This window comes from Genypterus blacodes, unplaced genomic scaffold (assembly GCF_046128005.1).
Source record: "Genypterus blacodes isolate CSIRO-AG114 ecotype Tasmania unplaced genomic scaffold, CSIRO-AGI_Gbla_v1 ptg000052l_1, whole genome shotgun sequence".
In the NCBI taxonomy this organism is placed as follows: Eukaryota; Metazoa; Chordata; class Actinopteri; order Ophidiiformes; family Ophidiidae; genus Genypterus; species Genypterus blacodes.
The window spans coordinates 40083-67943 of NW_027466864.1; the positions used below are offsets into that span (position 1 = coordinate 40083).

The 27861-nt window shown below is 41.3% G+C and overlaps 2 protein-coding genes and 1 long non-coding RNA gene across 5 annotated transcripts in view; 1 reads left to right on the forward strand and 2 right to left on the reverse strand.

Moving 5' to 3' along the window:
• The first annotated feature begins 6987 nt into the window (after window positions 1–6987).
• On the forward strand, window positions 6988–14823 carry entpd3 (ectonucleoside triphosphate diphosphohydrolase 3). The gene is made up of 10 exons (XM_076150285.1): window positions 6988–7137; window positions 9824–9961; window positions 10401–10518; window positions 10710–10869; window positions 11307–11466; window positions 12022–12249; window positions 12719–12985; window positions 13065–13175; window positions 13787–13924; window positions 14633–14823. The coding sequence occupies exons 2-10, from the start codon at window positions 9827–9829 to the stop codon at window positions 14819–14821; spliced, it is 1506 nt and encodes a 501-aa protein (XP_076006400.1). The 5' UTR covers window positions 6988–7137; window positions 9824–9826; the 3' UTR covers window positions 14822–14823.
• Window positions 14824–15028: 205 nt separating this feature from the next.
• Window positions 15029–16966, reverse strand: LOC143000844 (uncharacterized). Its single transcript, XR_012963665.1, has 2 exons — window positions 15890–16966; window positions 15029–15799 (listed from the first exon to the last, which is right to left on the reverse strand). It is a non-coding gene; the product is annotated as an uncharacterized LOC143000844 (long non-coding RNA).
• A 320-nt stretch (window positions 16967–17286) lies between these two features.
• LOC143000843 (RNA-binding motif, single-stranded-interacting protein 3-like) overlaps window positions 17287–27861 on the reverse strand; it is a 98170-nt gene continuing 87595 nt past the window's right edge. For 2 of the 3 annotated variants that reach the window (XM_076150287.1, XM_076150286.1), the window contains exons 11-15: window positions 27502–27552; window positions 22392–22508; window positions 22108–22194; window positions 21090–21214; window positions 17287–19581 (exon numbers count right to left, since the gene is read on the reverse strand). In XM_076150287.1, the coding sequence (XP_076006402.1) occupies window positions 19578–19581; window positions 21090–21214; window positions 22108–22194; window positions 22392–22508; window positions 27502–27552 (384 nt within the window). In that variant the 3' untranslated portion in view covers window positions 17287–19577. Of the gene's footprint in view, window positions 19582–21085; window positions 21215–22107; window positions 22195–22391; window positions 22509–27501; window positions 27553–27861 lie in introns of those variants that run through there. The other variant, XM_076150288.1, reaches the window with a different exon arrangement.

Sequence of the window (27861 nt, forward strand, 5' to 3'; positions counted from 1 at the left end):
CACAGCAGATGCAGCTTGTTATAGTTCTATAGTTCCACTCAGTGTGCTAAATGAAAAATGACAGGCACACACACACACTGAGAGGGAGAGAGGCAGACACGCACACACACACACACACACACACACACACACACACACACACACACACACACACTGACATGTTTGGCTGCTCAGCCTCCTCACAGCATCTTAATCCCCTGGGACAAAGGCCACCCTATAAATACAGATGGGGAGTATTAGAGGTTAATCCTTATTCCCAGATTACCGTGTTGAACGTAACCTGCCTGATGATAAACACTTCAACAAAACTCAATTCGAATTAACACTAACAGCAGGTAGAGAATACCAGAATGAAAAGGGTCAAAGGCCTGATTACACAACGTACAGCAGTAAATGTGGACCTTGTATTAACTCATGTGACATAGCAGCGCTAAACAACTACAATAAAGTACTTGACCTTTGTAACCTGCATCAATAAAATGTATACTGGCTTTAGCAAAGACACATCTGGGTTAATGAAAGAAATATCTTCAGTAAATCCATAGATGCAATTGAAATCTACTTTTGCTTTGGACAGATTTGAATATAGAACCCATATTATTGTTATTTATGATTGTATCATATGTGTTGTTGATTTACCATACATTTAAACATCATTAGTAAACTTCGATTACTAGAAAGACTTGGATTATTAGATTTTGGGAAAAAGCATCTCATTCATGATGTGAGTGAGTGTTTGTCAGTTCAGTTCTGATTGAAGCTGTTGGCCAATCAGGCCAGAGCGAGCCTTTTGGGAGGAGGTCTTAAAGGGACAGAACGTAAAACGGTCTGTTTTCCTCCAGTGTGCAAAAGTAGTGCTGCAACTAGGGACAAGCAGACGTGGATCCTTGTGTTTGATTTAATGAGAAACAATGAGAATTATATTTTCAAAGCACATAAAATGACCTGATAAATAAAGGTCTGAATGAGCCTCAAATGGTTACAGAATAACATCACAGATTTATCTCTATTTCATGGGCTGATTGGTTTAATAGCAGGAAGCTATCAAAGCACCATAGTATCACAAGACTTTATAGTGACACGAAAACAGTGTTACGTGTTGATGATCCGAGTATTTTGACCACAACTGAAGCACACATACTGCTGCTTCCCTGCCTCTGTACCACAAGGGGGAAGCACAGACAACACAGCTTCACATCACTCTCATACCCTGGAATCTGCAGGTTCTCAATTCGCCCACAAGAGAGAGCAATTGAGACAGCATGTTGCAGGAGAGAGGCGGTCTGAGCTCTCATCCTCCAACAGTTAACAGTTGTCACTGCAAAAACATTCTTGATATCAACACTGAAAGATATACTCTAAAATAAAAAGCGGCCCTTTGAACCACTGGATCTGTGGCCAAATATACTGTGGATACATTCAAATGTTTGTGTTACCATATCTGTAAGTGAGCGGTACCTCAGTGTGTTTGCCAAGGACAAAGTCATTGCTGAGGATCAGTTTAAATTACAACAAGCAGCTTTAGTTTCCAAACTGTGCAATTGTTGGGATAATTGCATATATTTGTGCTCAGTGTTTCAGCAAGATACAGTCAGTGTGTGTTGTTGACGTCTTCCCATCTGGGTCTGCATCTGGGTGGATCTTTAAAGCCCTTTGAGAGATTGTCTGTGATATTGAGCTATACAAATAAAATTGACTTGACTTGAAACTGCACCACAGTAGAATCAGGAGTCACTGCAGCTGGGCCTGAAACCGGCTGGTTTTTAATCATTTCTCCAAAGTTTTTATTAGCTCCAAACTCGCATCAATGGACCACTGTGCCCCCCAGAGGCTGTGTGTGAAAGTTTAGCTTCCTAGCTCCTTCTGTGTCCAAGATATGGGATTTTAAGAAAAAAAAAATATTTCAAAATTGTCCAAATAGCTCCACACTTGCACCAATGGATACCTATGCCATGTGGATATTTTTACTTTTTAAAATTTGATACCGATCATTCAAACAATGGAAAATTTCGCACCAATGGTCAAATTTGGACCACATTTCAAACCTTTTTGTTCCTTTTTTTTAATTTCCTTTATTTTCCTATTTATAAATGTTAACTCATTTAGATAAGGATTTTTTTTTATGGCAATGAGTGGATCATAGTCCACGAAAGAAACCATTAGATTTTGGTGTTGATCCGTATGCAAGGGATAACATGTTTCTTAATATAAATACATTGACAGGATTTTTCTTTGTAATTGTTTTCATTATTATTATTATTATTATTATTATTATTATTATTATTATTATTATTATTATTATTATTATTATCATCATCATATCTTCTTACCTTACAGCACAAAACTCTGGTCCAAACCCTGATCATTGTGAGAATCTCCATCTTCTCCCCATCTTAATTTGAAATCATGAAACAAAAACAATGTTTTATGCATGTCAGTGATAATGTCATTCACTCTGTTAATTAGTTCTAACAGATGCTACACTCTAGGATATAAAAGGATAAGCAGGGCCCAGTAAACATGCCACAGGGGGCCGATTGTGGACATACTAATCCCATGTGAAGCCACTGTGGGTTTGCTACTGTGGGATGCATCATGATATTACAGTAACAGCATTTTTCAGACCCAATGGCACGCCTGCGCCTTTCCTGCTGATGAATGAATTCCATTTTTTGTTATTACTCACATAAAATTGCATCAACACATCATTATTATATAAAATTGTTGTAGTTTTATGTTCACATTGATGCAAGAGCAAGCTTTGGTGAAAGATGTTCCGGGTCTGGATATGTAAGAACTGAATTGTGTGTTTTGTGTCTTGGGTGAGAGAGCTTGATGTGCATGATCTATAGATGACTGAGTGTGGTTGTGAAAGTCAAGCACACACCTACCGCTCACTCACACTGAAGGTAAACACACACTCACACACATGTCAGCACACACTTACACACTGTGAGTGTTTGCATGGATTACAAAGCTGTTCAAAGAAGAAAGAAATAGCAAAAATTTACTGAATACTTTATTTATTATTCCTTTGAGGCCATTGATAAAAATGTTGTCCCTACAAGAGAACCGCATATTTTCGGGCCCACATCAGCTCCACTGGTTTGCAATTGCTATGATCCAGGTTGACCAGCTGCTCCAAAAAATGTATTGCTTTTTGAAAATAAAACTAGCTGAACATTACACTCACACTTACACCTACTCACTCTAACGTGCTGGACACGAAACCGTCCCTCCTGACAGACTTGTACGCAGTGCTGACACTGGCGTTGTGTTCAGAGGGTGCCCAAAGCTTTATCTGAGTTCCACTGTAAGTCGCTGTTGCAACAAATCATGAGCGATGATGTCATCCCACTGCTTATTGCACACTAGGCGCAGCATCATTCCAGCAACGATTGTTTTGAGGTGATGAGTTGAACGCTTGCCATAGACACTTTTCACTTGGGAGGCATCAGATGGGAAAACATTATAATCTAGCAGCCATCAGCACATAATTGAATCTGAAGTCACAACTACACTAGAGATCTCCGAGATCGTGTTACATGGCAAACATTTACTGTGTTGTGTTGAACTACACGGATTGCTGTTAACACTAATCATTGTAATGATGTTAGGGTAAGTGTTTCTTTTTATGTAATTTAATAGTAGTGTGGTGAGTGTTATTTCACAGCGTTAGTATGCGAGCGAAATGGCTTTGTATCGCAATTTGCCCCTTTGCGTCTTCCTGTCAGGTCAGTGGTTAAGTAACAATAACAGGAATGGGTATAGATTGTGGGATTCTGCTACACTATGCAGACCATCACTATGATGAAGTGAGTCATCCACAGTGGGAACTCCTGTGGATGATGCGGGGGGGTAGAAGGAAGGTAAAGCCATATAGGGAAGGGTTGGGATGAAAGTGCGTCAACCCACATTTTAGAAACCCACACATTAGTGACGCCATGGGTGAATCAATAGATGAGTGTCTATCTATCTATCTATGTATCTATCTATCTATCTATCTATCTATCTATCTATCTATCTATCTATCTATCTATCTATCTATCTATCTATCTATCTATCTATCCGGTAACATCCGGTTTGATAGTAGCCTCAGATGTTGATGTGTACTTACAGTAACTTGCTTACAGAAGTACAGTAAAAGGTTCATATTCAACAGAAAAAGTCTGATTATGATGGAACACATCAGACACATTGCTTTTCTTCTTAGAGGTTTGATAAATAAACAAGCAAGAGAGAGGCACAGTGATCACACGATAAAAGAGTGCAAACCCCATTATCAACATAGCTCAAATTGAGACATTTCCATAGTGAAGGGAATGCTCTTTCTGTGGATTTGAAGTGCCTCTATCCTCTAATTGATCTAGCCACAGCATGGCCGCAAGAGTTCCTCCCCGGGCTGTGGCAGAGCCTCATCTGGGTGTTTAGTGCATTTTGAAAGCACAGAATCAGACACGCAGCACAATTAGCAAGAGCCTCTAAAGACAGCAAATCTCAGAGGACTGTCAGAGTCTTAATGCACAGCTGGTAAGGTGAGCTGGAATTGCCACTGGGTTGTTAAGAAGGCGAGATACCACTACAGTGCAACACTACTAACAACGCTACTATTCTAAACAGGTATTATATTATTGTATTATTACTTGTTGTATTACCACATTTCGTTTATTGCAACAAAATGTAAAATGTTAAACAGCAAGTGTAGAAAAAAAGTCACACCCGGCCTCCATTTCTATAGAACAGTGCGCACTGCATCGGGGCTGTGGCAATGCACTTCTGGTATTGTCGTGATGGAGCGCGGCGGTGTCTTTACTTATAATCTATATGTAATGTAAATTAATACATTATCCTAGGCTATCAGTGGTTGTGTTGGGCAAAAAAATCCCAATACCCACTTTTATCTTCCTTAAGAACAGATAGTCCATGCATCCAGGACGCTCTGGAAGCCTCAGAGAGCAGCCCAGAGACGTCTCTCACTTGAAATACAAAAGTGTCAAGAGCAGATAGATGGTATTTCATATTAAACACCAAAAGCAAGACAATATTAAAACTGCTTGGAAAGAAAAAATTTTTATGACACATGAAGAAGAAAAATGAGGAAATCTCGATAATGATGCACACACACAATGACATAGAGATCATTGCTCCAAAATATTATATTTATTATGAAGCAAAAATGCAGGGCAACTATGTAGAATAAAGAATCACAATCAGGCAGTTTGATAAGCATTAAAGAATAGAAGAAGTTTTGTTTTATTTCATATTCATATTCATATTCAAATTTCATATCAAACCCTTGACAACTGATTGATCACATATCCATCACATTGAGACATGACTTTTCTGTGATGAGTGTTTAGATGATGTGATATTTAAATCCTATTAAAAACTTGATAACTTTATAGTCATACAGTCATAACAACAACAACAACAAAATTACAGTGAGTTTGGGACAGTATTGGGTTGCCAGTTGCACTTCCTGATACCCTGCATGTGTCCAACATTAGCACTACTGGATTTTCTGAATATTTTTAACTCAACAGTGTGCAATCGTACACCACCCACCACCACTGACCCATGTAAATCATGTGCCAGATCGTGTGGCATGTAAGACACAGCTATGCCAAACGGCTTACTCCAAGCATTACAGCAAGATATTTGCGGAATAGGCGATGTAATCTGTAACCAGGAGCTTTGAAACACATAAACGTAAATAGGAGCCCTCTAACTTTCATCTGATTCATCCCTGAGTGCAAATTGGATGTGTGAATGTGTCACTATCCAGTCCCCAAGGAATCAAGATACAAAATTAACTTTGGCTGGCCCCACCGGTGTCTGTGAAGTGAAGGGTCAAGGGATCTTCATTATGCTGGAATTTACAATAGAATAGAATAGAATAGAATAGAATAGAAGAGTTGGCTGTGTTCAAGCTGGTAAAGTCACCTGCACAATTACTTCACTCCCCTGTGTTGCGCAGTCCAAGCTTGCCCACATAAGCCCTCTGCTTAAGGCTGAGTGATCTCAGCGTGCGTGAGGACAGGTTTTGCACAGCAGCCGTTAGCCTAGGGCTTAGTTTGACTCTTTCATTTTTGAACTCTTCAAAACTGAGCCTGCCCCTAAAATGCATTCCATAAGACAAAGACAGACAAGAGGAAGAGGAGCGTGTGAGAGAACAAGCAAGGGACAGAGGAAATGAAGGAATAAATAAATGAAGTGAAATTAGTGGATGGATGAATGAACAAATGAAGAATGAATGAAAAGCAGGAGTGTGTCAGTGTAATGGTGTCTAATTGTTGTATACTGGTATGGAAATTGTTGAGCTTGTTCTGGCCATTGATCGGTAATGGGAAAGCTGATGCAGTCTGATGACTCTGCTCTAATGTGTTTTCACCCGTTTACCCCCAGAACAGAGAGACAGACGGGTAGATGAACACACACACACACGCACACACGCACACACGCACGCACACACGCACACACGCACACACACACACGCGCACACACACACACACACACACACACACACACGCACACAAGCAGTTCTCATGTTTCCTGGAAGGACATTAAAAACAAAATACACATGCACTCATGCAACAATTACACTCACACACACAATTAAAGGTGCACGTTCAGCTCTATGTCTGTCCCCGACAACAAAACAAACATGCTGGATTTGCAAGCTCAATTTTGGACTGGATTTTGTCAGACGGTGTAATGACTCATAGTGTTCTTTGGGAGACCTTGGAGACAGGAGCTTGTATCGACACACCCTTGATTTCTAATGACAAACAATCATTTCAGGAACATCACAAAAAAGCTGAGATGAGCTCTGTATTATTTATCTTTATTCCCTGGACTGGCTGTTGCACTGATGTTATCCATGTGGTGGGAGTGGTGAAAAGGAGTTTGTATACATTGCCCCGCCCATGTTTCCTCTCTCCCTCCCTCCCTCTCCCTGTTGGGGTACAACCACCCTGTCTTCACGGCCTCATTAAGGATGAGCGTGCACTCTTCAAGGCTCCCTCACTTTGCTCTCCTTCTGTTGCAATCTCTCGCTCTCTGTGCTGATCCCCTGTTTCCTGCCGAGTTTCTTCCTCTACTCCCGTGAGCAGTGTCTCTCCACACCAGCTCCCCAAGGTAAGACAACAAATACAACTTTTTACACCCTTAGTGAATGGAAACTGTTTTTACACAGGTAATAATGTTAAGTATAGACAGAATTGATTTGCTCAGTTATATGATCCAGCCTGACCTACTAACAGGCTGCATGTTTTGAACCAGATTTGTTTCCTCACACCAGCAGGACCAGTTCCCACATGCAGAACTAGCACCTGAAATATGTGTGTATGGCTCCCATCTCTACACAAGTGACATTACTGTCTTGCTTACTGAAGAACTTTGGCTGTAAAACTGCCACTCCATGTGCACAAAATGCACAAAATGTAGTGTAACTGGTTGCTATGCAAAGTGGGTTGTGAGAAAGTAAAATGGTTAGCAGAATCCACATTAATGCAACAAATGCTGCTGCAAATAGAAAGTATTGGTGAGCAAAAGGTAAAAATGTAAAATGTACTGGGAGTATTTGTCAAGGGAATGTTTTAAAATAAGCCAAAGAATTCAAGGAGAAAGATTTCAGATGATCAGTTGTCAATCAAATGCAGTGATTGTAAAGTGTGTATTCAAACAAGGCTTGAGTCAAAAGATCAAAGTAAATTACTTTAAAAATGACATGGACTTAATATTGGTTGCAGCAATGCACAATATGATTTGGGTAAGAGTGTAAAAAGAGATTAGATATAAGTGAGCCCTGATCAATGATTACAAATATCTCCTATTTTCTGACCTTAAAACCAAAGTTTACTCTGTAATAATGAAAAAAAAAAAAGAAACTCAAAATAACTCAAAAAAGTAACTCTCCCAATTTCACAAAGGCGGAATGTCAACCATCTCACGTCTGTGTTAGTGTGTGTCTGTGAAAGCCATTAGGCAGCATGTTGATCTACTGACAGCGTGCCTATCAGCTCTCACCTGCTTGCCTTCTCTGGACTTTTTAAAAAATATATTTCCATCACCTGTTATTATGTTGTTAAGTTACTTACATAATAACACCTATGACAGGACAAAGCTGTAATAGCAGCATTTTGGTTCTGCGGTATGACGTAAGGTTGTAATTGCTCTCTGTCGCAACACGACTGCTCAAGGCTCATTGACATGAAACAGCATTTTCAAGTTTAGCAACGAGCAGCTGAATATACTTTAAAATCTCTATTATCTTTATATTATCAATATACTCTCTATATATTTTACCCTAGTTTATAAAGAAAAAATGTAAAAAAAATAGGTTTCCTAATGAAACTATTAGGTAACGGAACACAGCTAATAGTTTTGTTCTGTAATGACACAAACAAATGACTACTACTAAACTAAACTACTACTGACACTGAAAGTGCTGGGTGAGAAAGTAGTTGTGAATGGGAGAGCATGTGTGTGTGTGTGTGTGTGTGTGTGTGTGTGTGTGTGTGTGTGTGTGTGCTGGGTGTATAATAGTTTGTGTGAAATAATTGGGACCACCTTGTGTTGTGTATGAGACGTTGAGTTGCAGTGTTTGGGCTGAATGTGTTCATCAAGGTCACACGGCATGTGATCTGGCATGAACTGCTGTTTTTGTCAATGCGCTGAACAGAGCGGAAGAGTTTTGGATTAAGGGCCAGGAACAAGGAATGATTTCCACAAAAGGGAAAATATCTGTTACCCTGCAGCTTGTATACACATGTCAGTGTTTGTATTACAAATGATTGTTTTGGCTGATAGATTTATAGGAAGACAAGAACAAAGGCAATTTACTAACGCCACAGATGCTCAAACACAGATTTGCCTCTCAAAAGTGCCATTCATTGAACATCCCATGTAGTATCTTAGCTTTACACCCTCTTCTCAGAGATCACTCGAGGTTGTATGGTAGCCAAGCAACAGCTCAGGGTCACACACAATCAAGCAGTGAATTAATTGGAAACCACCTGTGAATGAGTTTCCCCCTTCAACCCCCCCCAAACTAAGAGTAACCACATGTTTTCAATTCCTGTTGCGCACGCTTGTATTTCCTGGCACTAACCACCGTGTTTGTTGATATCATCTTTGCACTATGGTGCCCAGTTCAAATTACACCTATAATATGTTCAGTGGATGTGACGATAAACTAGGAGGTACTTGTGTATGTGTGTGTGTGTGTGTGTGTGTGTGTTGGTGAGGTGTCCTGCACATTCACTGTTCCCTCCCTTGTTAGAGGTTTTGATCCACGTTCTGCCTCACATACTCCGTATTGAATTTGCACTAAAAGGGGTTGGAAATGAGTGCTATTCCCCTGTAGAGATACACACTGTATATTATAAACACAATGGATCATTTGTCTTTGCCTCCTCAGCATGAAAGCAGGATCTGTTGATGTGTCTGTTTTGTTTTGACACTAGCAGCGTAATGTTTAGGTCTTATAAATGTTGAAGTGCTTATCCTTATTGTGAGTTACATTCACTTTTACATGGAGTGCATCTTATACCAACATGTAGTGGTGGATGCCAGAATGCAGAAGCTTTAGGAATTTCCTGCAGTTATCACAACACTAATTTAGTGTGGGACTGTGCAGTTTGCCAAATGAGTCATTTCCTTACACGTCTGCACAGAGATCTTGTTCGGTCCAGCTGTACTATCCACGCTGTACATTTAACATAAAAACACAAACTCAATACAACATACTTCCGCTCTCCAAACATCCTTCAAAGTTGCAGGCTAAGATGCTTTTACTGAAAACGACACTTCTTTTCAACAGGAAATGGCTGCCAAACGCCAAGCTGGCTACAAGTGTCGCATAGCAGCAGTGCTTCTTCTCCTCTTGGCCAGTATTGGAGCCCTCATTGCTGTTGCCGTCATCCAGGACACATGGAGGTCTAAAGAGTACAGCCTAGAGGTGAACATGTACATGAACATGCTCAAATAGCTCATCAACATTATTTAATACTGTTCGTACTGTGTATTAGAATAGAGATAAATGAATTCCCACAGGCACAGACAGGGTCAAGCTCAGAGAGACAGCCAAGGACACACACACGCACACACACACACAGCTGACATAGGTATACACACACACACATACTTCAACCACCCACTCACTTTCCAGCTGTGAATGTTGAGCCAAATGTCATCCAGATGTCAGTGTCATGGTGGACTAGATAAGCACAGAGACCAGGAAGTGTTGTTACCCTTTTGAAACAATGTGCGCTTTTCAAGGGGCACCATGTGAGTCACAGCAGTCTCTGCGATGTCACATTTATAGTCACAGGTCTTCAGTCGCAATAACTTTCTTTCTTTCTTTCTCTCTCTCTCGTTTTGTCCTCTTTCCTCTTCAGTACGGCATCGTCATAGACTCTGGGTCGTCTCGTTCTAATGTGTACCTCTACGAGTGGCCGGGGAGTAAAGAGAATGACACAGGGGTGGTGACTGAAGTGATGAACTGCAAAGTTCAAGGTGAGTGCAACGGGAAAAGGAAATCCCAGCGTTTGTGTCGAAATTTACTGTTTCGATTTTTATTAATTGCAAGAAGGTTTACAGGATTTATCTGTGGAAACCACATGTAGAGACCAAAGATGCTTTTTCTATTTCATTTCAGGCCTGCTCCATAAAATGTACTGTGCATCTTGGTCTTCTCGTGTCCATAGGTGATGCTATCGCAGGGATGAAAGTTGACCCGGTCAGAGATGAAGCCACTTGGAGAGCTTTCAATGTCTGCATGGACATTGCCACCCATATCATCCCTGCTGCAAAACACAAAACCACACCTCTCTTTCTGGGTGCGACTGCTGGAATGAGACTGTTACAGTAAGGGGATGTTAAAATCGTTCATTTACAGAATTTTCTTTAGCTATTCAACCTTGTTCAAAGGCACCCAATGGAAATGCCATAAGCCCACGTGAGTCACAGGAAACCGTCGACTGTAAATCATATTTACATTGTAGGGTGGAGTATAACTTACAAGTTACAAGAACGGATGTAAGGTGTAAGAGCAGCCAAAGCATTAATGTTGTGTAACACATCTGTGGGGACTCTCCACAGTAATGGGGGATCAATCATACGGCTCATCTGCTCCTGCACAGCTCTACCTTATTGTTATGTTTTGTTCAAGTGGAAAAAAAGGTTTGATAGTTCTGGTTAGGCTAGGATTTGGTTTACTTGAAGCATCATAACATCCATATACTACACTGTTGTTGTTTTCAACCCTGTCACCAATCCTGTCTGTGATTCTGCTTTGCCAAAAGTAAGGAGGATGAAAATAGGTCCAATGAGGTCCTAGCCAGCCTCAGAGAGTATCTCAGTTCACTGCCGTTTGTCTTCCAAAACGCTTCCATCATCACTGGTCAGGAGGAGGGGCTGTACGGCTGGATCACTGTCAACTACATCATGGGGAACTTCCTGGAGGTAACGCCAACAATGTTAAAATGATATGCGATGTTATGTGTGCAGCATCTGCAACTCAAGTTGTGTGTGTGTGTGTGTGTGCCCGTGTGTTTCTGGATACTGCATGTTGAGAATTTAAATTAATAAGTGAAATTTTACAGCTGCACTTTATAAAATGACCACAGACGGTTAATGTGCCTGTCTGACTCCACGAGATACTGCAGCTTGTGGATTGCAACCCAAACACTCCTGTAACACAATTGAACTTGATTGCTTGAAGCAGCCTGACCTACCAAACTGACTTGCATCCCAATCCAAACCAAACCATTACTTTACACACACAAACACACACACACACACGTTAGCAACTACAGTTCCGGCATGTTCTGTCAATTCAGACAAATGGACGGTCGTGGACATTACACATTGCACGCCTCCACAAACTGCAGAGAGCCAATGCTAAATGAACATTTCTTTTAATTTCTGTTGATTATTGTGGAGTGCGGGTGCAAGTCAGTATTGTCCTGCCACAACACGTTACTTTTACTTACTGTAGACTTCTCATTACATTTGTAGAAGAACCTGTGGAACGCCTACGTCCGTCCTGCAGGGGAGAAGACAGTAGGGTCCATGGACCTTGGTGGAGCATCAACACAGATCGCCTTTGCAGTGGAGAAGGAGCTGACGGGGGAAGACTACCTGCCTGTCAAACTGTACGGTTACGATTACAACATCTACACTCACAGTTTCCTCTGCTATGGCAAGAACGAGGCCGAAAAGATGACCACGGATAAAATAATACAGGTACCGACAAGAGTTTGTGTGAGAGCATGAAGAAACAGAAATTCATTTATCTGGTGTCTGTGTTTTGCCTGAGTTTGCTTTTGTGTTTGAATGCGTGGCAGCAGGAATGTGTGTTTTTCCCGCATGCATGTGCAAGCCAAAACCCATTAATGCCCAGTTAAGGATCGATCAGTGAATTATGTTGACGAGCTGCTAACGGGCAAAAGGAGACCAGTCACGGATGCATTATGTCATTAACACTATTGATCGGACCATCAGTGTCGTCAGGCCAGTCTGGAAGAAACGCATTTTTTCTTGTATCTTATAGCTACTTTGTTGAAACTTGGAGTAATTGTAGAAGAGTGAGTGCTATGGGAATGTCATGGGTATACAATCCAAATAAAGCTTCCTTAAAGAAATAGTCATTCTGACCTCTTCCTCCCGCGTCTCCCCATCCTCCATTTTCCCTTCTTCCCTCTTAACATCCTAGGCATCATCTGATCCGACCTTTGTCCCCAACCCATGCTACCCTGAAGGTTTCAATGTCACCATCAAGGCTTCGTCCATTTATGACACAGAGTGCATAAAGAAGCCAAACAACTATAACCCAGAGCAAAATATCTTCATGGTGGGAGCACCGGACTCAGAAAAGTGTGGGAACTTAGTGAGATCCCTTTTTGATCTCACCAAATGCTCCTCCTCCAGCAGTTGTTCCTTCAATGGAGTGGAGCAACCATCAGTCAGAGGAGATTTTCTGGTAAGACACCATCCAAAGAGGCTGTGTGGAGGTTTTGCACTTTGCAGTTTGCTTTAAATCTCTCTGCTGTTCTCATCAGGCATATGCTGGCTTCTTCTTCACTTCTCGGGCTCTGCAGCTGAACAGCACATCACAGCTGGAAGACTTCAATGCCACGGTTCACAGTTTCTGCCACACACACTGGACAGAGGTAACAATCTACCCCACCCCCCAGGTATAAGAAAGGAGGACAAGCTCGAGTTAAGCAGGGGAAGTGATAAAAGTTCAAGTGAGAGGAAAAGGAGAAGAGGAGGGGAGGAAAAAAGGGAGGGCAGGGTTTGAAAGAAAGATGCACATAGATGATGTTTTGTTCATCTTGATGAATTTCCACACTATAGCTGACTAATCTAGTCCTAACCAAGGATACATGGTCCACATTGGCTGTTTCAAGCAATAGAAGAACACGTTTTTTTCGCCTCAGGGCAAAATACCTTCTGTCTGAGGTGTGTGTCCTAATATTGAGTTAGTGTGAAATGTCGTGTACAAACCTGCACATTAAATGAGTTTAAACCAACATATAATGAACTGAAGTGTAGAATGACCCTGACATTTTATTCATGTGATTTTGAGCAAGAGACACTGGCACATGAACAGGATTTCCTGCCATGTTTATTCTGATATTTCTCTATTATATGGTCTCACTTTGTAACCTTGTGTAACAACAGAACCTCCTTTTTGCATTTAGACTTCAATTTAATGATATTTCTTACCATTTCTTGTACTTCTAGTCTAACGTCTGATCTTTGTGGCTTTGTCTCAAAGCTGAGAGCAGGGAGACCATGGATCTCTGACCGATACCTAAAGGGTTACTGCTACTCCGCTCACTATGTCTTCTCTTTGCTGACGGACGGATACAAGTTTGACAAAGACACTTGGAAACAGATCTTCTTCGAGAAAGAGGTTGGTTGGAAATAAGACCAGAAATACTGCATCTGCTTCAGGATACGAGTGGAAAGAGTCAAATTAAAGACGGGCATTGAGCAGTGATTAACACACGCAAGCCGTCTGTGAATGAGGCCACCCATCGTGGCCCATTAGAGTTGGACGGGATCTGTCTGCAGACAACAAGTTGAGTCAGAATGAGAGGCAGGCGATTTATTGCACCGAGTTGCCCTGAGGATATGGAGCCTCTTTTACAATGGAACTCCCTCAACAGAAGGAGATTCAATTCATTACTCATGACTCACCAATGAAGATACGAGCTCTTAAAAAGTCACACATCACATTAGTTTCTAAAATTGCATTGTGGTTTTACATTTAGATCATAGGAACTTCCCTCAGTGGCTGGCAATGTCCCAACCTTCCAGTCCTCCTGACAAGAGAGTCAGTGTACGCTGCTGTGTGTGTTCTCATGCCTGTAGGTTGTTTGGGTGTCTGCAGGCTTATAGATCCTCCATGAAGCTGTTACAAAACAGACACACATGGAAAAATTTGAAGATTGGTGCTGTGAATCATCTTTAGCCCAGAGGCGACAGGCCTGTTACTCTGGCACTTTGTGTATTGAGGATGATTGGCAGCACATGAAACTACAAAGAAGTCCTCATGGTGAATGTTTGCATGATGTCAAATCCATTGAGAGCATTTAAACCCCTCTCTTCTCCTCTCCAGGTGAATGAGATCAGCATAGGCTGGAGTTTGGGCTACATGCTGCATTCATCCAACATGATCCCATCTGAGGTGAAAGAAATCTTCCCCCTGACGAACCCGGTCTTTGCTGGCCTGGTTTTCCTCTTCTCAGCCCTCACCATAGTAACTCTGGTCTTTATTTTCATCATCATCGTTCGCATCTGCTACTGAGCCACCTGGGCCAAAAAAACACGGCAGTTTGAAATGAATGCAAATAGGAAACAAGATTCACAAAGGGAATGAGAAGCCAGCAGAAGCTGTGGGCACTGCTATAATCCTGTGCATAGTTGGAGACTGTTACGCTATGCATGTTCCAGGGGGACCACACTGACATCCTCAATAGCTTTTTTATTTTTCTAATTGTTTTTTAGCCTGAGGTTATTATTTTCTTTTTGATTTTGATGATAAGACTTTATAAAAAAACTGAAGTAAGAGCTTACAAGAAGAACCCCTCCCTGATGTACCCTGTTAATGTTTTTTTTACGTGTAATTAGTTTATAGTTTGACAAGAACAAACAACAGGTGCTCTAAAGGGGGTTAGACAGTTCACTTTGTACCTCAGGTAGACTCACAAACTACGCACACCTCAGAGACAAATCACAGAAAAACCTCACGTGTGCTGTCCTGAAATAGAGAAGTATACAGTATGAGTGTGTGAATGTTCCACAACTGCAACAGAATAAATCCCATTCTTCATCTTAAAAGAGAATAATTGTTAAACTAATAGGGCCACCAGGGGGGGCATGAGCTGTTTTTGGGTCGATTTGACTCCTGTGTTCTTCAATTTCGGCACTTAGCTTGGGAGAGTGAAAGCGAATGTGCAGTCAGATGTGTTCATCTGAGCGCTGTACACGTGGAAGTACACAAGACATGTATGTGTTCTTCATCTTTCTGTGGAAAGAAGGTGCACACAAACTTGTAAATCCTCTCAGGCAAAATGATGATTTATCCATTGATCTATTGATTATGTTTTATTGCACTGAATGTGTCTGACTTTGATTAAACAATAGCATTTTGCAATCATGTTTTACTTTGGTTTGTACTCTATACCCATCATACAAATCTCTATACTGTATGAAAACCTCCTTAATATATATTTAAAGTCAAGCGTGCCATTGGTTCCTTGTGTTTTTGTAATATTTTAGAGCCCTTAGTGTTATCTTTTAAATTTATGCACTTATCTTGTGTTGTTCCATCCTTGTAAATAAACTATGTCTCGGGGAGGCTTTCATTCTGTACTGAGATCACATTATACTTTATTGGTGCATTCAGAGACTGATGAAAAGGAACCAGGGCTAAATTAAGTACTGCAATAAAAGTTAGGGATTAATATAACTAAAGGATCAGGTTCACTGTCAAACCTTAAGAGCTCGGTTTAATCTGCTCCTGCTCCTGGTTGTTACTTGGTTTGGATCTGGATCTGAGTCTTTGCAGCATTTTGGATTCTAGGGTGGGGTCAAAACTGTCCAAACTGAATGAGTCTGTACCATACGGTCAATATGGACAGGGGGGGGACACGATCCTTCCAACGCAATGCAAAGATGCATCTTGAGCCTGCAGCACAAACTTTCCATTGAACGGCCTTTGGTCAGCTAGGCTTTGACCATTTAGTGGGAATGAAGATCTTTTACAAAGGGTCCAAATGTAGCCTTCCACATCACTCTGCCCCAGGATAGGAGATTCAACAAAGGCTTATTGTCACATTGAATTGACTCGTCCTGGTAGGCCAGTGAAAACGTGTCCACAACTGCAAGTCTGGTGTCAAGTTTCACTGCCTGCCTGCTTGAAACAGGTCAGAGAGGCGATTGCAGATCAGTAAAATAGGGCTCTTAGTGGCAAAAGGGTTAACTTATGCATGTGAACTAATTTATACACAATGGATCCTGCAGGCAATGTCAAAACTCAAGTCGCACAGTTTTTCATTTGCATACAGCACTTATATTTTCAGAAAACAAAAATATCTATCATCAGTTGTTTCAGGATGTTTACAATCATGACAAATATATCTGATCCGCTGAAATGTGAGCAGATTCCATCTATTCCATATCAGACTGTAAACAAGAAAGAGGCGTCTGTGAGTAAAGTCCTCTTCCTCACACAACATTCGCCGAGCTCCATCTCTTTGTGTTGTACTTTGATCGCCCTTTCAATAATGTGGTTGTCTGGTCTCTGCCCTCCACACAACTATGCATGAATCCCATATGATGCACTGACTGTATTATTCATGTGTTGTTAATGCCTCTATATGTGTAGGATGAACTTAGTTACTAACTGGACAAATCGGTGGCTGTTGTAACGGGTTAATGGAAAATAAAACGTAAAATAACTTCAGAATACGTCAATTCATTTTGCATGCGCTTGCCTGTATGCATACTGTGTATTGTACTGCCCTCTAGTGGCACATGCAAGCAACTTCAGTAACGCAGGGCAGGCAGTCAGTCGTTTGAAACATTTTTTATTGAAAGTTTTGTCTAAAAAGAAACAAAAAAAAAGAATTGAGACATTTGAAACTACAGCAATATCCACTACAGACACTCTCAGAATCACAATTTGAAAGACATGGGAGGCATGTGACCAAGCAAATAAAAAAATAGCATCATCAAAGTATTTCTGTTGCATCTTCTTTTAAACACCTGTACAAAAAAGATCTCATAAATATTACTTTTGTTCTCGCTTTCTCTACACTCTTAGCTCCTCTATTAATAATTTACTTTCCAATAGAGGTTTGAATCTGCTTGATTTTGGTTGAACCATGCTTTTTAGTATAGCGTCTCTCCCCCCTTTCCTCCTTTCATTGGTAGGGCTGAGAAGGTGTGACCTCAGAGCGAAACATTAAGAGCCAATCACGCAGCCAGAATTTCCAGCTTTTACATGTTCAAGAGTAAATGTACAGTATGTTGCAGTTTCACATCATTTCTTTGTTTTCAGGTCTGCAACCAAGAAAATGCTCTTTTTCATCTAACCTGAAAACAGAAACAATCTTTTACACTTCATTTCCAATTTGAGATTTTAAATTGCGTCTTAAACAAAAAGGAATCTTTCAACCTGGCCAATTCTGTAGCCACACCTCTCCCTCGCCCGGCCAACACGAGACGACCTCTCTCTCCAATACTGAAAAGTTAATAGCAGCTCAAACATTACAGTCAATTCTCAAAAAAAGGCAACACATAAAGAAAACTTCTCAGATTATTTTGTCCTTGTCCTCATAGGAGAGGACACACAGATGATAAGCAAGTGAAGTGATTTCTCGGGGATTTAGTTGATGACCCCCATTTCCTCTTACCTGCTCACATTTTAAATGGCTTGAGTTTGGCAAGACAGCGGCGTTGCGGTTTGTAGCTTGGCTCAAGCAGAAAGGAAGTATTTGCACATCAAATTCATGATCATCCAATTAAGAGCATTTCGGCCAACCGGATTGGTCAATGCAGCCTTCAGAAGTGAAACTCAAAAGGTCTGGAATTTATTTTGCGGTTCTTTACCATTGATCATCATAATCCCAGCAGACCACAGTGTGTGTGTGTGTGTGTGTGTGTGTGTGTGTGTGTGTGTGTGTGTGTGTGCGCGTGCGTGTGCGTGTGTGTGGTCTCCACTTAGGTTCAGGGCAACATCTGTTTTCCGATGGAGGCAAGCGGGTTCAAGGTGTTGTGTCGTTGTATGTTTTCAGTCACTGTCAAAATGATCTCACACACAAATGGTGAATGACAAGTGAGAGAAATCTCAGTTTCAAAGGTGAAAAAAGGAGTAAAGCAACATGAGGAACATCACTGCCTAGTTTCTTGTTCTTCATCTTTGGTATAAAATATGCCACCTGTTGGCCATTTTTGTTCAACAGTTAAGAAAGATTAAAGAAATTGTCAACACTTTTTCCTAAAACTATTGCTTTTTGCACAATTAAAAAATCCTAGCTCTTCTGCTTTTTTTGTCAAAGTCAGAGATTTTCCTTTTTTTTTAAACTTTAACTTTTTCTTTTTGCGGTGAGACAAGCAAAGCAGGCAAAATCAAAACTTTCTGAAGGTCAATAAAACCAAAACACAAATGTCATGGAGAAACAAAACTCTTTCTCATGATTCGACTAAAATGCACTTTTTTATGAAGCAGTGGACTGACCCTTCCCACTATGCGTTAACTAGTTTTCTACCAACATCAGTTGCACTGTACCACATAATTTAAAATCATCTTCATACAAATACAACCTTATTTTCTAATCCTGTACAGATAGCTTTGTAGATTTCACCTCAGCTCCGGCGACTCCCAGAGCTCCTCAGATCATTTAATCATTCAGTCTTTTTTTTTTTTTTTTTAACATTTCAACACTATGGAAACTTTTTCTCCCCAAAGTTTGAGAAAATTAAGGCAATAACGATTTACGAAAACGTTGATACTCTAGAAAACTACTAAAATCATAAAAAGAATCAACATAATGTAGCTTAATATCAAAGGAAGACAACTTGTTTTTCTAGACTTTGCTTCTTTCCTCTTTTAATAAAAAAGTCTGAAAATCTACCTGCACATTCAAATGGTTTTTTGTAACTTTTTTGTATGTTTTTTTTTACTGTACAGCTTGTTGGTTGAGTTTTGATTTCAGTCGGTCTTCTCTTTTCCTTCGGAGGCAAAGTCCAGTCTCACGGTGAGAAATAATAAACTCAAAGTTGCAGACAGCATTTCATGTCATTGTCCTTGGGTTCAGCAAACCATCATTTCTTTATCCTCTCTCTCTTTGTTTTGCGGTTCAACCAGGTAAGAAATATATTTGATTTTTTTCTTCATTTTGTCTTTTATTTGGTGCCTGTGCACAGTGAAAGCATTCTCTCCTCGCTGTTGTCCCCCTGACCTTTATGTCTCTGTTTCATTTTGATTCTGTGTCTCCTGCACATCAGTGCTCAGTCCTTCTCAAGGCAATGCAGCAACGAGTCCTACCAGCATCTTGTTATCTAAAGGAGACAGAGAAGCAGCGAGTAAATGAAAGGGTAACTAAGGAACCTGCAGACAATGCCAGATGGAAGCAGCGGCGGTTTATCTGAGAGAAAGAAAACAAGAGCAAAGCACTGCAGGACAGAGGCAGAACTAGAGAGGCTGCTTTACAAGCGGAGGCTGACATGGATCTGTGACCAGAGCAAACACAACAAGAGGAGAAGCATTTGGTTAGTGTAACAAATATGTGCTGCAGCTTTCACAAGGGTTGACAGATTTCAGATCCAAGCACTGAGAAATAAAACTCAGTGGTGTTTGTTTCCTTTCCATCACACACTCCTACAATTTCTACTGATAATGATGATGCAGAAATGATCACAGGTTTTCATAAACATCCTTTACTTAGCTGTCAAAGAAAATCCTGGACAGATAATATGATGTCATCATGTGACAGCAAGCAGGTCCCAGCTGTGTTCATGTTGGAATAGAGGAGAAAGCCTTAGGAAGCCAAATTGGGTGTGTGTACGCTCTGTGCTGAGCTCGCTCAAAGCCCCAATCATGGCAGAAGCCGTGGAGAGAGGGGCTGTGTGCGGCTGCTCTGTTTGGCAATTTGACCAAACAACCTCCTCAGCTGAATCATCTCAACTATAGAATGCACTGCAGTGTCACGTTCCCTTTATTTTAAACAATAATCATGTTAATGTTGAAATTATCATATATGCTGTACTCGATTTATGACTCATCCTGGTATTTGAACGCAGTTGTTTGTTACTATTTGTTTCTTATGTGTCAGTATCAGAAGTTATCAATCAAGCTTGAGATGGCTAGTTACTGAATATTCTGTATATTTAACTTAGGTTTACATTATATACAGGTGCAGCTCATTACATTTAAATATCGTGGAAATTTGAATTTATTTCAATAATTCAATACAAAAAGTGAAACTGTCATATATTATACATTCATGACACACAAAGTGAAATATTTCAAGCCTTTATTTGTTTTAATTCTTATGATCATGGCTTAGAGCACACACACTCATTAACTCACATCACCTGCTGAGGTTTCCTGGGCCTTTAAATTGTCTCTCAGTCTGGTTCACTCGGCTACACAACCATGGGGAACACAACCATGTTCTAATCCATTGAGCTGCACCTGTATATGTTAATGTGGCCATGCAAAATGCTTCATATCAAAATACAAAATTAACACAAATAATGTGTTGCATGAGTCTAAGCAGTTTTTTTTTTATCACTTTTTAACCTTGATTTCTGTTGTTTTCAATAGAAAACTTGTATCTTTATGTCACATAAAGTTCAAATGAGCATGGAATGTGTGATTGCTGCCCTGAGATAACGTGCTGACAGTCATCCTCTCCCACTCCACTGCTGTCACCTTAGTCGGGTTTTACATAAATAACAAACAACAAGAACATGAACGCACTTGACACAATAAAGCAATAACATTCAGAGAGCAGGGGTGCAGGGCGTGCACGGTAAACAGGCACACCTCCGCTCATTCCACTCACTTAGTCTGTTGGTACGAGTAGGCTGTAGCATGATCCCCTGTATTTTCCACTGATAATGGCTGCTGCCCGCTGGCATCCTGCGAGGAGGGGGCGGCCGTCTGTGGAGAAGGTTCCGTCACCACACCCTGACACCAGAAACATAATTACAGACAAGTCAGATATCAAATGATCTGCTCTGCTTAAAGTGTTTAACCTTCATTTATCGAAGGGAGGTGAACGACGCACGCGATGTTCCATAAAGCCCCATGCTACAGATTAGTGCTACGCTCAGGGCATCCAAACAGTTTAACAAAGACAACACATCAATCTGGAATGATTCCTGGCGATGGCTTCAACTGCTGTAATGTGACTCTGGATAATTCCTAAAACACATTTCAGTAATTCACATTAAGTTCTTGCACTTTTTTGGGAAAGTGAGTGAGTCCAACAGAATCCAAAGCAGATTCAGTATTTGTTTTCCAAGCCGTATGCTAATAATGGAAAGTGACTGGAAGTGGGTTCTGCATGAATTTAAAATCAAAATACTGTTTTATTATACTATGACACAACAGTAATCTTAAAACAGAACTCTTTGTAATGTTGTAGGTATTTCACAACCATTTATTTTTTTCCCTTTTCCTTATTAACACTATGTTGCATTCAATGTCCAAAATGTCTTGCCACCAGTGCAATAATAACAAGATCTGGCAATGAAACACCCCCACTTCATCATCATCATCATCATCATCATCATATTACTGTAATCTTGTTTGCTTGGATTGGCTTTACTTTCCACTAACTAATACGGTGTAACTACTACCAAAGTGTTGTTCCAGTGATGCTGATTCAGCAGTATAACACACTTTGGACATATCAGTTACAGTCACAGATCCAGAAGAAGATTGATCTGATCTGAAATTTCAAACTATTAAAGTCATCGATTCCTATGATGAAATGTTTTTGGGACATCTGACTCCAAGTTCATGGTGGGCGAGAGTTTGTGACTTTGGAGTTTGTGACCCTCTAGTTGCTGTCTTACTTCCACTGTGATGGCAGAGGCAGGCACTGCAGTGTACTGGGGAATGTAGGTTCCTTGCATAGGAGCAGCCGCTGCAGCAGGCATGTACTGCGGAGAGAGAGGGAGGAGCGCACACACACACGCACACGCGCACACACAGACACACACACACACAAACACGTATAACACAAATCATGTATAATTAAAGGACACTTACTTACTTCAGTTTACAACTAATCACAGCAGTATGCACATTCTCAAAGTAGCGGTGAAAGGAACCACACACACGCTGTATTAAGACTCACGGTGCCTGTAGTGCCCAGAGACAGGTGGTTCATCTGCTGGGTGAGAGGAGCCATTACACCGGAGGGATGAAGAGACAAACTGGGCTCAATGGCCGCAGCTGGAGTGATCACAGCACCCTAAGGCAGGAGGGTTGGGAAGGTGGGGGGGTGGGAGGGGAGGGGAGCAGAGCAGACAGGACCGGGTCATAAACTGTGTTGTAAAAGGTGGAGAAAGTATCGCCTCCTGTCTGCGAACAGCTAAAGTGAAAAGCATCAATGAAAATCAATTACATTTTAAAAAGGGCATTTATGTTTTGCCAGCTTGAAACGGAGGGGGGAGAGCTGCAGTTAATAACATTGGTAATCTGAGTTCATGAGAGTTTATGTTCCAGCACATTTTTCATTTTAAATTACAGGAGGCAGGGAAGGAGGGAAGGAAGGAGCAGAGACGCTGGGAGGAGGAGAAGGAGGGTGAGGATGAGCCAGTGTACGCTGAAGGGAGTGAATGTAACAGAGGAGGAAGAGGAGGCGACGCTGCTCTCTACAGCATGACAGCAGAGAGCAGGACAAGAACACAGGATGACTCTCAATCTAAAAGGAAAGATATCAAATATATATCAAAACACAAACTCATTACCCCCAACAAACCTGGCAAATTTGATCCAAATCCATTATAAACCTTTTGAGTTTGTAGCTGTGACAGGTAAACAAACACCAGTGGCTACAACACACTCACACAATCTGATTGGGACTTCAATCTGACCAGGTGCGTCAGAAGTGTCACTTCTCTAAAACGAAACACACACACGACGGCTCTGTATAGATTCTCACGCCAAATACTGAGACACTGTTCATTTGCGCCTGTACACCTTCCATAAGCTTGAACAGCACCGGTTAATGTGTCAGCGTTGTTCTCGAACAATTCCGTAGCTGCGTGCTGAGGCAGGATGTTAGATTCAGTTCAATGCAGGAACGGATGGGATTCAATTCAGGTATATTATATGGAAATCATCTAAACACACTCCGCAACATAAACACACTGAACACAACTGCAAATATGTGAGCACAGATCCTTGTATCTATAAGCGACACACACACACACACACACACTGATACAGACAGGGGTTGTCAGAGCTGTTAAATGGTGAGTGCTTTTCCTCCTGACTGCTGTCTTCTCAGGGAGATGTGTTTGATGAAAACAGCAGCAGCCCGGTGATCATAACTGCTCTGTCAACTGTCCTTCACTTAACAACTGACTGCCTGCAACTTCTTCAGAATAAGACACTGAAACACACACACACACACACACACACACACACACAAAACAGATGGAGATCCATGCAGAGCTTTGGTTTGGGCAGGTAGACGTAGCTAATAACCACTCTTCTCATCCATCTATATAATGTTGTCTGGTTTAATGCGTTCCTCCCTCCGCCGTCTTCTTCCTCTTCCTTCGTCTGATGTCACAGCGAGCCTCCGCTCAGAGACGCATAGAGAAATACACAATGACTAATTATCTGCACTGATATAAGGCGGCACAAGCCACGTCTGTTTCTGTCTGAGTGCAGCTGTGTGTTGTGTGATGAGCGCGTAATTGCATGTTGTAGATGGTGTGTGTGTGTGTACGTGTGTGTGTGTTAATGACTTCATATATCAGATGTGTTACCTGGGGTAAGCAATAAATGAGTACGCAAGACAGACTGTTATCTTTTCCCTGAGGCCAGGAAGGAAAAAAAAAACCTGCTTCAACTTTGAGCCATCTTTCTCTCTCTGTCACACACACACACACACACACACACACTCATTTTTGTAGGAGAGGAGAATTGAAGCCGACTACCCAGACAGTGTGCACCTTCGGTATTCGTGACAATGACACCTGTTTGTCAAGAACTAACAGCTGTATGTGTGTCTGTGTGTGTGTGTGTGTGTGTGCGTGTGCGATTGTGTGCAAAAGGAAATGAACTGGCACTGTTTCCTGTTTTTCAGGTGGTGAATTCTGAAAACCAGATGTTTGTATTATTTTACAAATTGATTCACCATACTTACTCCATCCTCTTTCCCTTCTTTCCACTCTTTTACAGACACACACACACACACAGGTACAAAGGGTTTTACAGGACTACATAAAACACACGTCCACACATGCATACAGCAGCATTGTGAGCCTCTTTGGAAGCTCAGCTGAGGATTAAATCACGTTTCCTCCACATCCCTTTTTGTCTTTTGTCTCCTTGAATGGCTTTAACATGGCAGTTAAACTCTGGAAGATCTCAACTCCCAATTCTTCGGCTGTCTCATCACACAAACCTCCCCCGCTCCCCCGCACGCACGCACGCTGCCTTTTCTCGCCACGCATGGTTAAGGTAATGCATTCATTTCCTGTAGAAGGATTTGCGAATAATTATTCACAAAGACGTCCTCTCACTAATTAAGATGTAAAGACAGGGAGTTCAAGTAATCTCTGCATTCCACCAAGGCTCAGGAAACACACACACACAAGTTCACACACATAAAGCAGTGTGCCTTAAGGTGTGCGTGTGGGTGATCTGAATTACCATGAGTAAGTGCTTGTGCATGTGTGTGTGTGTAAACAGTCTCTCCGTGTGTGTGTGTGTGTGCACCTTCTTTATTCCTGAGAAAGGAAAGCAGCCCCTTTTCCCTCTCTAGCTTGTGAAATAGAATGATTCATTTCCTCAGTAAGAGTCTTAAAAAGCTAAATTATCTGCATTTGTTAGTGACGCATAACAATCTATTTTTCCACTTTGTAATTTTGCGCCCCGCACATAAATCTGCAGCGATCTGTGATGGATGTGCTGCCGAGTGCGTCAACCTAAACGTGTGAACGAGTGTGTGTGCCATTAATGGAAGTTACCAAGTCATTAACTGTGGCACGGCAGCGACAAGGCGCCAACCGAGCCTCTGCTACCATAGGAACAGAATGAAGCTGCTGTGTCTCCCCCTCTTTCCCTCCCTCCCTCCCTCCCACCCCACCTCCACCACCAGATTTTAATTTCCAAGCTCTTCCGTATCCAGGAAATACAATGACTCGCCTTCCCCTTTGTCATCTTACAGGGATTCTGACGACGCCGAGACGAGAGCACAGAGCCCAGACATGCCTTTGCAGCACTTGTTTTCTTCTCTTTGTACACGATTTATTCTTTGTAATCCCCTCTTTCCTCTCCTCTCCCCCATGCCTCGCCCTCTCCTCCGTCCTTACCCTTTCTTAAACACACACGCAGACTTCCTTTTCCATGCCTTTATTCTCTCTCTCTCTCTCTCTATTTCGCCCTATCTTTCTTTACTCTCACAAAGTCTTAGGGAAGCCAGATTAAGCAGCCTGCCAAATAATTAGATGGGACATTTGTTTGAGAACACATTTACAGAAGGGTATTATCCCTTCTCACAGACATCATTTTAATCAGACAACAGAATGTTTTCAGGAGTTGGCACACAGACAGAGAGAGAAAGACGGATAGGGAGGAAGAATGACGAAGAGGGGAAATAGAGAGTGCCAGAGGGGCCAGAAAGCAAAGCAGTGAAATATTAAAGTTGAACTATGTTGTATTTGTAGGAATCCCTCAATGCATAGATGATGGAGCCTATCTGTGCTGTCTCTATCTTCCTTTTCCTTGGAGCTGACAGCTTCAATGAAGCAGAACTGAATTCTGCAGGTAGGAAACAGTCTGGGGACGCCGCCAGCAGGAAAATGCGACTTACCAAACATTTGCAATTTGATAAGAATCTGCATGATAAAGTCTTTGTTGACTTTGTATGTTATTTTCCAACAGCAGCTGTCTAAACTCTACTGCTCCTTTATGAAAAACATGCAGAAAATAGCATCATTATGGTTGGTTTTAATAAAATTCATTAAATATCCAGTTTATTGTATATTCCTGTATATTTGCTTCATTAAATCAATGTTATTCGCAAGTTTGGAAGTCAAACTAACATTGTACCCACGAGGAAAAGTATGAACGAGTGGTAAATTAATGTTTACAAGTTAATTAAGTTTTTCCTGCTTATTGTATCAGTGGGGGAATTGGTCCCAACATTAATCTCTTCCGTCTCCAGTTTGCCTAGAAGCATTGCTGTACTGATAAATAATTACCAGCCAGTGAATTTGCCTCAACTTTTCTTTCTTTGCTTATTGTACCATGCTTAAAAAGCAGTCTGCTGTTTTTAACGCTTTACACAGCCCACTTCTAAGAGGAAAGGAGTTTGCATTGTTGTTTGTGTGTGTAAGAACGAAAGGAAACAGAAAGAGAGCTCGTAGGCGTGTGTATGTGGGTGTGTATTGACTAGCAGCAAGGACATACAGTATGTGAATGTAAAGATACGCGTGGGGTGGGCTTGTGTTTGTGTGCTGTGCGTTAAAAGTACAGATGTTCTGGATCCTGCAGAGCCTATGGATCGCACAGAGCACCAGCTATCAAGCACACAGATTTTAGTCGAATATTTAATGCTTCAAGATTGGTGTACCTGTAATTTCATTAGAGGCCAGCAGGGGGAGAGCTTTTATTATGGATTTCAGAGAGCGCCCCTCTGTGCTGTTCCAGCTGCTTGAAGAAGGTTATTCACAGGCTGATTCAGCAGAGAAACACGCAGATCCAGGGCAAGCGTTTTTCTGCTTTGACCTGGGTTTGTCTCTCACACACACTCCACACACTCTCCAAACACTGTCAAAACTGTGTGCCTGCCTGGTCTTGGTGTCATGCAATGAGATCACCTAGAAATTGATCCTGTCTCCAGATTTTTCATTTATTTCTGATTGATCAACAAGCTTCTCATCTTCATTTGAATTCATCTTAAGGTGAGAATATTGTGAATAATTCATAAAAGAAGAAAAAAAAAAAAAGAATAATTCTTCACTCAGTTCTTCTCCCATTCCCTGCCGTCGAGATTAAATGAGAAATAAGGCAAAATAAATAAGTAGCATTTAACACAGTCACCGCATTATGGCACTCTAACAATGCACAGCTAGGTTAAGTGAGTTCCTCCTTTTATTTCCATAAATCCTGTAGTTGCCAGTCAGATAAACATTCACATTATTGACAATTCCATTGAATAAAATGCCCTTGACTTGGCAAGAAAGTAACACACACAGAAAATGTACAATACAAAGATGACTTACTGTAGGTTGCATAACATACTGTTGGTGTGGCATCCAAGATGTACTCTGGACCTGAGAGTGGAGTGGAGAAGAGAAGAGAAGAGAAGAGAAGAGAAGAGAAGAGAAGAGAAGAGAAGAGAAGAGAAGAGAAGAGAAATGAAAGGATTATGGGGAAAGGAGGACAAGTGCAAACAAATGATGAGGTAATTACAGAAGGGAGGGAAAGGCATGAGTAGGAGGATACAGACGGGAGGTCAGAAAGAGAAGATGAGATGAAAGCAAAGATCACAAAGAAGATTGTAGTAAGTGAGTAAAATGGAGGAAGGAGGAACATAAAGAAGAACAAGTGGAAGACAGAATGACAGGAAGGAATGAAAAGGA

Bases quoted from the DNA above. Each gene is read 5' to 3' on its own strand.
- entpd3 (XM_076150285.1), top strand. From the start codon at position 9,827: ATGGCTGCCAAACGCCAAGCTGGCTACAAGTGTCGCATAGCAGCAGTG. The intron at 9,962-10,400 runs GTGAACATGTAC...TTTCCTCTTCAG, and splicing joins CTAAAGAGTACAGCCTAGAG to TACGGCATCGTCATAGACTC. The intron at 13,176-13,786 runs GTAACAATCTAC...TTTGTCTCAAAG, and splicing joins GCCACACACACTGGACAGAG to CTGAGAGCAGGGAGACCATG.